Source organism: Osmerus mordax, chromosome 8, assembly GCF_038355195.1.
Source record: "Osmerus mordax isolate fOsmMor3 chromosome 8, fOsmMor3.pri, whole genome shotgun sequence".
NCBI lineage: Eukaryota > Metazoa > Chordata > Actinopteri > Osmeriformes > Osmeridae > Osmerus > Osmerus mordax.
The window spans coordinates 4,933,936-4,947,872 of NC_090057.1; the positions used below are offsets into that span (position 1 = coordinate 4,933,936).

The following is a 13,937-nucleotide window of genomic DNA, read 5'->3' on the forward strand; positions in this document are numbered from 1 at the left end:
CGAATAAGATGGAGACTCATTATCATTTGTTGCCCTATAATTCTATCCTAATGCTATTTCACAGGATTATCTGCTTTAATTCCTCTTGTATAAACTGAGTTTTGGATTGAAGCCACATTTTCCCCCTCATTATAGGAAGTGTGAGTAGAATTATAGTTCAGGTTTTGTCTCTCCTCCACAGTAGGAGAACTTTGTCCCTCCTATACCTTAGCCCTCCCCCATACAGAGCTTAAACAATCCATGTTTCCATGGATTTGTGAACCATAAACCTGTAAATTCACTGAGGCAAGGAGCAGTGAAGGTGGGTTAAGCCACGGTTTACACAGAAAACGAGTTCTGTGTTAGTAAGTCCACCAGAGGAGGGACGAAAGAGACCTGCACTTCAGCTGATTAGTCACCTTACTTCAGCCAGGCAACTCCCTCCGAACTGGCACCGACTGTTTACCCTCCCATAGGTCTGGGTGTGGCGCCTCGTGTTCCAGGATGCCACCAGTCTCCAGCTACTCACGGATGTAGGGAGGGGTGTGATATACTGGCTGCTACTGTACACAGGCTGTCTGAGGTGGAGCAGGGAGAAGACTGATAGGTGAAAACAGAAGGGACTGCTTTTCTCCCCTGAAGCTAACCTGTGGGATGTCCACCAAGATGCTTTGGTAGATGGTGGGATCACAGACAGATTGTTTACGGAATGCATTCTCGAGTTAGCGCGAGGAAGTTTTCAGAAGTTGGAGCAGAAACATGTTGGGTTTCCAGAAGTGGTGAGCTGAACCTTTCTCTGGGGCTGTATTGTGGACAAACTCTATTGGATTATCCAAGTCTTGCATAGCACTGGAATTTGTAAACAGGCATTAAAGGGATTTCTTGTTTTTGCATTTTTGAACGTAAACCGAGACATGCATGATGCATTTACCGGATGATGTGAAGGTACACTTGGAAAACGTTTACTCCTGATGCATGCCTATGTTCAGCCTGTGGTCTGCACCTCTCTGTGTCACAGACCATCTCAGGACGAGATTTCTCCTTGAGGGTATAGGTTGGTTTAGGTGCAGTTCTATGGGCATATGTGAAGCCCTTTATGACATTGCTTGTAAAAAGGGCTATACAAATTAGATTTAAACATGAGCAGAGATAACAGCAAGTCCATTCTGAACAAGTTCTCCTCCATCTTCACTCGCCCTGACCCGGCCGACTCGGAACAGTGGGACCAGGAGACGGCCGTGCTGAAGCTCTATCGGACCCTCTCAGGAGAAGACTTTGATTCCGAGAACGATGCGCCTGGTTTAGACAAGCAAGTAAATGGCCATCTGAAAAGAGAGGTTTCCTGGGTTTTGACAAAGGAGAATGGAGAAACTAATATTACAGGGTCATGTGAGAAACAGGAAATGGACACTTGTGAGGGTGACATGGATTTTGGTCGTGCTAATGTTACCCTGTTGGGAACTTCAAGCTCTTTATGTGACGATGTGAACGGCGAGATCGTCTGGGTGACCGAAGTAAAGGCAGGAAATTACATGAAAAAAGAAGAGGAGGATTCAAATGGCAATCGTGCCAGCCAGTCAAAAGAGAGCATCGAAGTGAGGATGCCCAACTTGCAAGAATGTGGTGATCCTACAGGCGCTGACCCAGAAGACATGGCCACAAATCACAGACAGAATGCAACATCAGAGGCCTGCAGTGTGGAGGAAGAGTCCATTGATACACATTTGCTTTCAGACGGCTACATCATACACTCAAACTCACCAACAGCTTGTTATAAGAATAATCCTTCTGAGGTAAACACTGTGGATCACACAACAACCAATCGAAACCAACAACAAACTTCGGTCTCTGATGAAAAAGTAATGACATATGTTCATAGACAGGAAGAACCTTTAGACATCAACAACCAAGACATCGATCTCCACAATAAGGACACTTGCTACAGTAGACAGAATCATGCCCTTAGCCAGGAGCTCGCCCCAGAAGCTTGCATTGGGGATGTGGTCACTGTCTCACCCATAGAGACTGCTGGTAAATTCAGTGCTATTGGATTGCCCGACACCAAAACACTGCTTATAACTCTTACAAAGACTGAACTTGTCTCAGAGGAGCTGAACACACCACCAATAGTTCACAAGAGTTCACAGGAGTTCACAGGACAGGGAGAGACAGGAAGCAGATCCAACGAAACACAGAACGAGGATGTCCTGCCAGATGAACCTGTGATAGAAGAAGCTGAAGAGACTCAATTTAAGGAAAACAAAGAGATTTTTTCACAAACTGCTACCGTTTCATCCCCAGAAAACACTTCCAAGGCACTAAATGAGGCTGATACACATAGACACATCATGAGGTCACAGATTCAAATCACCCTAGAGACACGCGCTATGGAAGCACCAATCGCCCCTGCTATAGAGGAACTTGTAATAACAAACTCCCCTAACCACCTGGACTCTCCCACTGAGGCCACCTCCCGGCCCTTCAGCCCCCAGAATGGACCTCCATCTCCAGCCTCGACTCTCCCCAGTGGCCCCTCATCTGACTCCTCCACCATCAGAACCACCTTCTCTCCAGGCTCCCCCACAGACAAGTCTATCCAGCTACCTGCCCTCTTCTCGGGCCTGAGGGTACTGAGGAAGGGGGTCACAGGGGTGGAGCATGATACGGTGGCCCAGATCAGACCGGGGAGGGCTTCTGGGGTCCCCACTGAGAGGAGAGGCAGTTTTCTGAACCAGCTGTCCCAGTTTCTCAATCTGGACCATGACAAAGGAGACAGCATGGGACAGGAGACTATGCAGGAGATGAGGCAGGCGGACCCCTCGCAGGGAGCTGAGGCCGTCAGTGAGGCCGCAGAGGAGAAGAAAGAAGAGAAGAAGAAAGAAGAAGGACAGAAAGAAGAAGAAGAGGAGAAGAAAGAAGAGAAGAAGAAAGAAGAAGGACAGAAAGAAGAAGAAGAGGAGAAGAGCGAGCAGGACATGGCAGAGCTCACTCTCCCAGCTGTGGCCAACCCTCCAAAACCCTCCAAGGAGTCAAAGCCTGCTGCCTCGGGCGCGGAGGCAGCCTTTGGTGCCTTCAAGGCCTTTTTCACTCCCAGGCCTCTGAAGAGGGAGGCAGATCTGGAAGCTCTGAGAAGGAAGATTAGGAGTGACAAAGAGGCGCTGAAAGCCATCTTTGAGAGAGCCTCCTCCAAGATACCTGAGAAGAAAGGCCTCACTGAATCAAAAGTATGTCCTATATTTCCCAGATGCTTTGTTCTCCTGTCTGTGGTTTATCTGCACTTCCATCCAAAATAAAACATCAATATAAATCTATATCTTTCCAGGGTTAAACTAGGACGCAGTGCCCAGACTACACAGTTGTAGTAACCCTTTCTATTCTTTAAATCATATTCATGTTGTTATGCCTCTCTCTCCCCTCGATCCCTGCCCCCGTCCCCCAGCCGGAGGGCTCCTGTCCCGGGGAGGGAGAGGACCGCACCCCCGGCCGTCTGCAGGCCATCTGGCCCCCGCCCAGGGAGGAGAAGCTGGGTCTGAAGTACACAGAAGCAGGTAAGAACTCAGTTCCAGGTCACACAAGTTCACAGGCCTGTACCGGATGGGTAGAGCTCAATGATTAGAGCATTTGACCGCAGAAGAAAAAGGTATTTCATTTATATTTACCTTAAATTAGTTAAGATATGGTTATATGCGCTATGGTCATCTAGAGTGATTTACGACAGAGAACCTATTTGTGAATCAGCCACAATAAGTATGTTTCTAGCATGATGAGTTCTGAGTAAAGAGTATCTTAGAGAATCAATGTTTGTTCAGTGATGCTTGGGATAGATGTGTACTCGACAGCAGATTGCTCCTCAGCAAAGGTAAACACTCCTCCACCCTGCATGTTTGCAGGGTAGGTTTGTCACAGCCGTGACTGGAGAGAACCTCACTGGTGTGGTTTACTGGTTATACAGATGTTTATACTGAACTTATTTCTCAGTGTTCATGGGGTATATATGGGACTGGTGCCTGTGTAACAACTGTCCCATTGGCTGATTCTACCAGCCTTTCTTACAAGAGTAGAGTATAATAAAGTTGACTACAGTAGGGTAGAGTACAGTACAATACAGTAAAGTTGAGTACAATAGGGTAGAGCAGCCATTCCCAACATTTTCCACTTCGCGGCCCACTTGCATAGCTCAAATGTAATGACGCCACCACCACCACCCCCCCCCCCCCCCCCAACACATCCGTTCACTTAATTAGTGCTTATCTCATATAGTTGTCAACAACAAAAATTGAAAGGTTTGAAAAATATTTTAGAAAAAAAGTTTTGAAAGGTTTAAAAAATATATATTTGTAAACGTTTTGAAAAGGTTTTGAAAATAAAGTTGGGAACTACAGACTGTTTACTAGCAGCTCATATCACATGATGTGCAATATTTCTGAGGAAATGCCCATGTCTGCAGAACACCAAGCAGCACTCCTTCATCTGAAGAGAGAATGCAAAGAAGAGGTGGAGAAGTTAGAGGTCAGTGATGCTGCAAAAACAAGGGGTAATATGATCCCAGGGGTGATGTACTGCGATAACCCAATCACCGAAGGGGATTTTTGTGGCAATCATTACATCAAAAGTAAAAAGAAGTCTATGTGCCTGACTGTGGGCCTGAACCTGTAAATGTCTACAGGACAACTTTGGGCGGCAGCTCTCCTCGTTGAGGGAGCAGAAGGAGGAGTCCGTGTACCACCTGCGGCACGCGCTGGTCCAGCTGCAGGCGGAGCTGGACCTGGGACGGAGCCACCAGCGCGGGGACCTCCGTGATGTGGCTGTCGACACGGGAGAGGACCTCATGCCCCGGTCCTTCCGGAACGTCTGCGTCCAGACGGACCGGGAGACCTTCGTCAGAGCCCTGGAGGATGAGGAGGGTGGAGGGAGGGTGGAGGGAAGTCCTCAGCCCCTCCAGCACGTGCCCGGGAGGCTGGACCTGGCCTCCATCTGCATCAGTCTAGCAGGACAGAGCGAGGACGGGCCGGAGAGGGCCCTCTCTCCCTCCCACCTAGCGATCCCTCCTCCTCCTCCTCCTCCTCCTCCTCTTCCCCTGGCTGCATTCGAGTTTACTGCAGCTGGAGGATTTCAGGCTTCAGAAAATGATTCTCCCCCTCCTCCTCCTCCTCCTCCTCCTCCTCCTCCACCACCTCCTCCCCCACCTCTTCCCCCAAGCATGATGCAGGTGACAGGCTGCCCTCCACCCCCTCCTCCGCTGCCTGGGTGTGGCCCCCCACCCCCTCTCCCTCTTCTGGGGGGTCTGATGGTGGAGAAGCCCCTCAGGAAGGCGGCTGTGGAGCCGGCCTGTCCCATGAAGCCCCTCTACTGGACCAGGGTCCAGATACACACCAGCAGGTAGGGTCTGGGACCTCACCTGTCCCTATAACCTGCTCCTGGAATGGTGCTTAGACGTACATTATACATACAATGAAATACTTTCTGCCTATATGTCTTTCTTTCTTTCTCTCTCTTACTCTATTTCTCTTTTTCACAAAATCTTTGTCTATTTTTCTTCCTTTCTCCTCAGTAACGAAACACTGTGGAACTCTCTAGTTGAGCCAGATTTAATCAACACCAGTGAATTTGAAAACCTGTTCTCCAAGAGTGCAGTGCAGAACAAGAGGAAGCCTCTGTCTGATGCCTATGAGAAGAAACCCAAAGCCAGGAAGGTAAGCCTGGCTTACTGGCCTTCTCCTGTGTTGAGTGTGTGTCTTGTCCACCAGGTGGTGCTGAAATCTTGGGCTCAACTGAAGCCTAATATGTTGACCATGAAACATTGTACACACAGTATGTAAAACACTGCATTGTATCAGCCACCATTAGGAGGCCCCGGTAATGGACTGAAATACTGCATGTTTTAACCTTCACTGCACTCTGCTTTATGTAGGGAACAATAGGCACTAATAGACTGTGTGCTCTAATTGACTGTGGCGGGGTCGCTGTCATGGTAACGGCGCTGCCCTGTGTGTTTGTGTCAGATTGTGAAGCTGCTGGATGGGAAACGCTCCACGGCCGTGGGCATCCTCATCTCCTGCCTGCACCTGGACATGAAGGACATCCAGCAGGGTGAGGAAGACCTGGCCTGCGTCCACACACACATTTACATTTAGTCATTTAGCAGATGCTCTTATCCAGAGCGACAAGGACACAATGTCATTAGGCACGGAATCGAACCGGCAACCTTCTGATTAATAGCCCGACTCCCGAACCGCTCAGCCATCTCACCCCTGCACACACACATACTTACACACACACACTTACACACACACACTTACACACACACACTTACACACACACACTCACACACACACACACAGACACACATGTATGCAAGGTCACGGACGCACGCATTTATATATACAAAATAATACCATTTATGCATTTATTTCTACAGCTGTTCTCACTGTAGACAACTCTGTGGTGGACTTGGAGACAATAGAAGCTTTATATGAAAATGTGAGTGAGATATCTTTTAAGTATCTGTTATATATGGTCTACTTTATTTATATTTATTTATTTAAATGAGTGCAAAGCGGCCGTGCTGTGCTGGCTGAATGTTCCCTCTCCCCTCGTCCCCTCAGAGAGCTCAGCCAGATGAACTGGAGAGGATCAGGAAGCACTACGACTCATCAGACCAGGACCATGTCAAGCTGCTGGACAAACCTGAGCAGTCAGTCTGTTTTTATTCCACCTTTAACACAGCTAGTAAAACAAGCATCATCAACCATACTGTGTGTGTTGGTTTCTGTGTGTGAGGGGCTGTTTGTACTGGTGTGTTTATTTTTGTTATGTGTGTGTGTTTCTCTTTGTGTGTGTGTGTGTGTGTGCATCTCAGGTTCCTGTATGAGCTGTCTCAGATCCCAGACTTTGCAGGCAGAGCTCACTGTGTCATCTTCCAGTCTGTCTTCATGGACGGCATCGCCTCCGTCCAGCGCAAGGTGGAGACTGTCTCACGCGTCTGCCAGGTAGTAGCTCTCAGTCTGGGATGTGAAGCATGAGCCTATTTAGGAGCTCCCAGTGTGGAACTCAGAGTATGGACTGTGGTTGGATGTTTAACTTAATAAAACCTACAGATTCTGAATTATGAATGAGAAATATACCCTTTACCCTAAGCCTAAATGTGACATGTAAACCAGACACCTGATAGACCTTAAATGTTCCATAATCGTTCCGTGCTACCAAAACACTGTTAGTACTAAGCACCTCTGATCCTGCTGTACTATCTACATGCACTTTTTGTACATCGCTTTGGGTAAAAGCGTCAACGAAATGAATAACTGATATAATGAGACTGCCCTTCCCCCACCCTGGCGTGTGTGTAGGTCCTGCAGGAGCAGCGCAGTGTGAGGGACGTCATGGGGCTGGTTCTGGCCCTGGGGAACCACATGAACGGGGGGAATCGAACCAGGGGCCAGGCGGACGGCTTCAACCTGGACATCCTGCCCAACCTCAAGGACGTCAAGAGCAGGGTGAGAAGAGAATAGAGTAGAGTAGAATAGAATACAGTGTAATATACATTAATAGAATAAAAGAGAACAGAACTGAACAGAGTGGAATAGAATCCAGTATAATAGAGCAATGCTAATTTCCTTCTGTCTATTCAAGGACAATCGTATCAGTCTGGTGGACTATGTGGTTTCCTACTATCTCCGCAATCTGGACGAGGTAATGTGAAACACATAACTATTGTCTCGGAGATCTTACTGTGGTTGCCTGTGTTTACTGTCGGTAACACCATAATAACTGCTCAACATAAAGCACTTGTAAAGAATGAGGTCAGAGTAAGTTGACAATTTATAAAACATAAGTAATACATTATTTAAACATTATTAAGCTAAATAAACACAGTGTTTTGCGTTGATATCTACGTGGGGACAAAGTTCTCCATGATGTATGGTTTTGTCGATTGCTGGCTGTTGTTGATTTTTGACTGGTGATTGTTGTTGTTGTGTTGATTGTTGTGTGGATTGTTGTTGTTGTGTGGATTGTTGTTGTTGTTTTGATTGTTGTTGTTGTGTGGATTGTTGTTGTTGTGTTGATTGTTGTTGTGTTGATTGTTGTTGTTGTTGTGTTCCCGCCAGCACGCGGGGACAGACAGGAGCGTCCTACCTCTGCCCGAGCCCCAGGAAGTGTTCCTGGCCGCGCAGGTCAAGTTTGATGACCTTACCAAGGACGTCCGCCAGCTCAGACGAGACCTGACAGGTAGGTCTCACCCAGCGTCGTCATAGAAACGACAGCATTATCTGAAACAGTCCACAATCCTGTCAACCAGGTTCTGGTCGGGCACACATGCAACCCACAAAAGCCTCCGAATCATAACGCGATACCCACTTTGAATAATGACGGCATGTTTCGGTGTGCATGCGACTGGGTGACCGGAGTCCGGTTACTTTGCGGTTGTTCTGTTGTGTGTTTGAAAACGTTGAGCAGACGGTGTAACTCTATCACTGCTGCTCTTCAGAAAACCCCCACAGACAAAACCTCAGCTGGGTCTGGCATCATTTTCCTCAGCCCCATCACAAGTAACACGTCCGACTTCCAGTCATAGGCTCCAGCCTTTGAGAAAGCTCTGCTTGTAGTTAATTTAAGGGCCAGATCTGAGCAGTCAAACCGCAGAGTCTCAGAACAAAAGCTTGCCTCTCCTCCTATCCTCTCCCCCTGCGCCCACATGACGCCATTCACTGTCATTGCCAACCAGTTAGAGCAGTCTTTGGTCACTTTTGGACAATTTGTGTCTCTCTTTCCTTTCTCTCTCAACGCGTGAGTTCAATAGGACAGTTTGTCTTGCAGAGGCCGTGGAAGAATAGGGCCAAATTTACAGTATCTAATGAAATTCGAACAACATTGGTTGACCATGTTTCGAACCATGGGGCATGGAGTGTCTGTTTTTATATGTGTGTGTTTATGTGAGTGAGTGAGTGAGTGAGTGAGTGAGTGAGTGAGTGAGTGAGGGAGTGGGTGGGTGTGAGCGTGTGCGAGAGTGTGTGCATGTGCCTGTATCCGTGTGTTTCTGTGTGAGTTTGTGAGCGCATGTGTGTGTAAGTGAACGTGTGTGTGTGAACGTGTGTGTGTGTAAGGGACCTGTGTGTGTGTAAGGGAACGTGTGTGTCTGACAGAGACCTCTGGGACTGCCCTGGCGCCTGTCAGACACAGCCCTGATCCTGCCCATCAGATCTGTCCTCATGGAGCCTCCTGCGTGTCTCCATCAGGGGGCGACGTTCTCTGCCCCTCTCGTGTGTCATCTGGGGGACTCCTTATCGGCTGACGGACCCGTCTTATCTCTCCTGGGGTCTCTGCAGCGACCTGGGACTCCCTGCCCTGCCTGGGTCCGTCGCCCGCGCTTCAGTGTGGCCCTCAGATGTGTGTCATAGATGCTTTTCTCTGGCTCTCAACACCGCCTCGTCTTATCACACGGATGCCCAACCACCGTAGCGATCAGGGGCTGACATCACGGGTTCCTTTTGTTCTACTTGTTTGATCCTCCCGCATGCCTGGCATGAACCGTGCTTTTGTTTTTTAATCTTTTTTTTGTTTACTTGGGAGAAAGGGGTTAATTTGTGCGTTTTGGTGTATTGTATTTGTTTGTTTATGCGTCTTTGTATGTCCTTCTGTGTGTGTGTGTGTGTGTGTGTGTGTTGTGTGTGCATGTGTACGTGTGTTTGTGTGTGTGAGCTCTGTGCTCTTGTGTGGTTTTTGCAAGATGATGATGAGGATGCATGATGCATCGAAACATAAACTCCTCTGGGGAGTTATATTACAAGGGTGGTTGGGTGTATAAATACACATGAATTAAACTGCTCATGGAAGGGTCTGTAATCCATTTGCTCTACAGTGAAACATCACATCTTGTGGTTGCTAAAATGACCAAACCATGAGTGTGACCAGTGAGTGTCATTTAGATAGTCCTGAATAACCTGCAGGAGTTCAGTAGGCATGTTTTACAATACAAACAGCCATGTGTACCAAACTAGGCTGTGTCCCTGTTTACCTGGGAGGGAATGACCCTCTTCAGTCTGAAAAGAGCCAAAAAAATAAACAAAACCCATAACAAACAGTGAGTCGCCACACAATGCAGATACCTGTCTCCACAGTTTACACAAAACCTGAATGAAAACAGTATTCTTTGTAATCTTATCTGGTAGATGTTGATGGAGCGTGTTGGTGGAGGCGCAGGGTGCAGGGCTGACTCCCTCTGCTGCCTGTATTATGACTGGATCAGGAGACTGGCTCCTGTGATCCACTGATTGGACGGTGAACCAGAGGGGACAAACAGAGCAGTTCGGAGCCGGAGGCAGGCTGAAGAGAGAGAGAGAGAGAGAGAGAGAGAGAGAGAGAGAGAGAGAGAGAGAGAGAGAGAGAGAGAGAGAAGAGAGAGAGAGAGAGAGAGAGAGAGAGAAAGCAAGGGTGAGAGAGAAAGAGAGTGAGAGAGATTCTGCTGCCGCCATCTTAGGTGCATCTAAACAACTGTTATCTACAGGAAACCACAGTGATAACCTTTGACTCTGGAGCAAGTGGAACATCTCCATATTCTCTTTACCTCCCATTTTCATACCAACAGCAATCAATGTGAAGAGTAATATACACACCATTGTCTGTGCTTGTCCTGAGTGGACTTAAGATGACTTGTATGACTTATACATGTGTTGCTTGTGTGTCTTGTCTTAGTGTGTGAGATAGCTGCTCAGAAGGTTTGCTCCAGCTCCTCTCCGGATCATCTACAGCCCTTCAAGGACAAGATGAAGGCCTTTCTCCTTTCTGGTGAGTCACCAGAGCTGGTTCACGGCAGAGTTCATACCTGGGACATTCAGGGATGAAATGGGTTGAAAATAATTTGAGAAAATACTTTGACAGGTGTCTACTGGGAGTGATCATGGTGGCATCTGTGTTTACCTCTGTCTACCCATCCCTCTTCTCTTCCCTCTCTCTCTCCTCTCCTCTCCTCTTCTCTTCCCTCTCTCTCTCCTCTTCTCTCCTCTTCTCTCTCTCCTCTTCTCCTTCTCCCTTTCTTCTCACTCACTCCTGGCTTCATTATTCTATTGTTTCTAGCCAGCCAGATAAGGCCATGCACATCCTGTTATCACAGTAAATATCTGTGGCTGTCCCCTTTCAGTGTGAGATTATGCACGTATAAATCTGTGCGCGTGCCTGTGTGTGTGCTTATGCATGTGTGTGTGTGTGTGGAACGGATGGCAGACATCTATGTCTGTGGGCAAGATAGTTGGGTTCAGAGGCTAGGCTAGACACCCAGATAGGGATCAGGGAGATTTGGCAATGACTGGGTCTCCTGCCTGAGACAATCAGACCGGCAGGAACATCCGACTGCCTCTCTCCCTCAGAACCCTTCTCTGCTCTTAGAAGTCCTCAGACTGAAACAGAATCATACACCATTAGATACACAAAAGGACTAAGGTTGTGTGCCTGTTATTTCGCGGTAAACACAAACCCATTTGAAAGTGGCAGCAAGAAAAGGCCCATTGTTTACTAATTGCCTGTGAAATTGCTGTTTTTAAGTAGCAAATGGCCGTCTGGCTCCAGTGGACAGGGTCATCATCTAGAAGGTTCTCAGTGCTTGGCCTTGATCAAGGATGTCTCAGAGATCACCTCATGATAATGATCACTTCAATGTAAAGACATAGTGTTTGTGGGACTGCAGTTGAAATGTCCTATTATTGTACGTATTTAGTTTTTGTTTTGTTTTTTCAGCACAAAAAGAACATGATGAAACAGAGTCTCTGTTGATGTCTGCTCAGAAAAGGTTTGATGTGACAATTATTATTCTTTCTTTAGAACTCCAAAACATTTTTATATTATATTATGTTCAATTATAATCATATTAAAATGTATTCTATTCCAGTCTGCAGGGGGATGAATAAATATCTCATATTATTCTAAACATTGTATGCAGCAGAACTACCTTGTATACACTGTACTGCCAAAATAAATCTTTTCACATTTATTCATGAACTCATAACATACCAACTCAAATAATGACCTCATAAGAGCAACATAGGGGTGTGATATGATACCATGAGGTCAAAGGTTAACCCTTCTCTCTCTGCCCTGGCTCAGATTCCAGGATGTGGTGCTGTACTTTGGCCTGAAGCCAAAGACAGGAGAGAAGGAGGTGGCGAGCGGTCACTTCTTCATGCTGTGGTTTGAATTCTGTGTTGACTTCAAGACCAGGTGGAAGAGAGAGAACAAGAACATCTCTAAAGAGAGGTAATCTGCGAGGGGAGAGAGTTGTGTGGAAGGACTTGTCATCCTTCTCCACTAAAACGGTGTGACCATCAGTTTATGTTCTGGGTTTATAAGTTGTAGATCCCCAGCTGATTGGAGAGTAACAAATACCTCTAAGTGAATATCGAAAACAAAGATAGCCGGTATTCGTCATTGAATCAGGATGACACTTTGTCATAAGCGTCACCTAAAAAAGCATTGCTTACAGGTGGTCCACTGGTCCACCTGAGCTAGCATAAATCCTGACGTAACCAGGTTCACCTCGAGGCCCCCTCTGTCCCTCCAGTATGTGACCTTCATCTTAGAAGATGACTAGAAGGTTGAGGTATCTTTCTCTCCCTCTCACCTGCCCTGTAGGCTGAAAGAGGCCCAGCTGTCTGTGATCAGGATAACTGCCGAGAAGAAGGTGGAGACCAGGACGATCAACCCCAACAGCCTGGTGAGCAGAGATATAGGAGGCCAGTGGGCTTCAACGCACTGCCCTGCATGCTCTAGATGTTTCCCTTCTCTAACACACCTGGTTCCAATCGATGGATCCTTATCAAACTCAAGTGTGAATCAGGTGTGTTGGAGCGGGGAAACAACTAGAACAGGTCAGGTGGTCCAGTGGACCAGGGTTGAAGACCACTGCAGCAGGCCACCTCCATGTTCATAGCTACTACAGATTCAACTAGCAGATGTGTGTAGATGTGAAGATGACTTGAATTTGTCAATAGTAATAATGTACACAGGCCTTTTTTTTATTTTGGTAAAATGAGCGTCTTCCTCTGTACCCTGACAGAAAGAGAGACTGCGCCAGAAAGAAGCCAGTCTGAGTGCCAGCTGAGAAGACGAAGAGACGATCCTCTCCAACTCACCTGCTTCTGGATCAGGGGACAATAGATGAACCCCCTTGTGATGTTGACTCACACACACACACATACACCGTCCAGAAGCTCAAATATCAACATGTGTACTCAGTTCAGTTGCTGAAACAGACTTGTATCTCAGAGGAAGGTCGGAAGAGTGTCTTTGTACTGTTAATACATACAAAATACTCATACTCTAAATATTTATAAACAATATGATTATTATATGAATTAAATGAAGGATGGAGAATTCAGCCCATCACTATGAAGCACTTTTCTTAAATTTAACTTTCTTAAATATCTATCGATCTAATGTCAATATAATGTGTTTACTACCGAATTTAATATGGTTTTGTTTTGAACTTAGTTTTTTTATTTTAAGAATAGCTTTAGATCTGTAAAATTTTCAAATGTTAACATTTCCTCATGTCTTTTTTATCTGTCACCCCTCCTTGATTTAATTAAAAGAAACAGGCAAAGATGTTCTGACAAGATATACAAAACAAATTGTATTCATTAACTATTTTATTTACAAAAACTCTTGATATAGTGACAGTGCAGGTTGTGTAATGGGATTCAAGAACATTCATGTCCCTTCTGCAGTGATGGACAACCATTACCATTCCACACAGTGGAAAAACACAGCATATCCCATTCACATGATCTTGCAGAAGATTTATATGTACACACACGTGCCCTGAAAAGAGCTATGAAGACAAGGATGCCAAATAATTTCTCAATATATCAGGCTATATTTTACAGTATATGGCCACATAACTATAGTGGATGCTAATTGGCCAATGACCACAATTAAGCATGCTAATGCCATTTGAAAGCCTGCAGTAAATG

General features: G+C 46.4%; 1 protein-coding gene across 1 annotated transcript; it reads left to right on the forward strand.

Annotated features, from left to right (window-relative positions):
- Positions 1–608: 608 nt before the first annotated feature.
- On the forward strand, positions 609–13,842 carry LOC136947995 (formin-like). Its single transcript, XM_067242242.1, has 17 exons — positions 609–3,203; positions 3,419–3,527; positions 4,427–4,488; positions 4,646–5,358; positions 5,531–5,672; positions 5,982–6,069; positions 6,398–6,459; positions 6,585–6,673; positions 6,839–6,968; positions 7,326–7,472; positions 7,609–7,668; positions 8,085–8,205; positions 10,669–10,761; positions 11,707–11,758; positions 12,073–12,222; positions 12,598–12,679; positions 13,022–13,842. The coding sequence occupies exons 1-17, from the start codon at positions 1,119–1,121 to the stop codon at positions 13,064–13,066; spliced, it is 4,230 nt and encodes a 1,409-aa protein (XP_067098343.1). The 5' UTR covers positions 609–1,118; the 3' UTR covers positions 13,067–13,842.
- Positions 13,843–13,937: the final 95 nt, after the last annotated feature.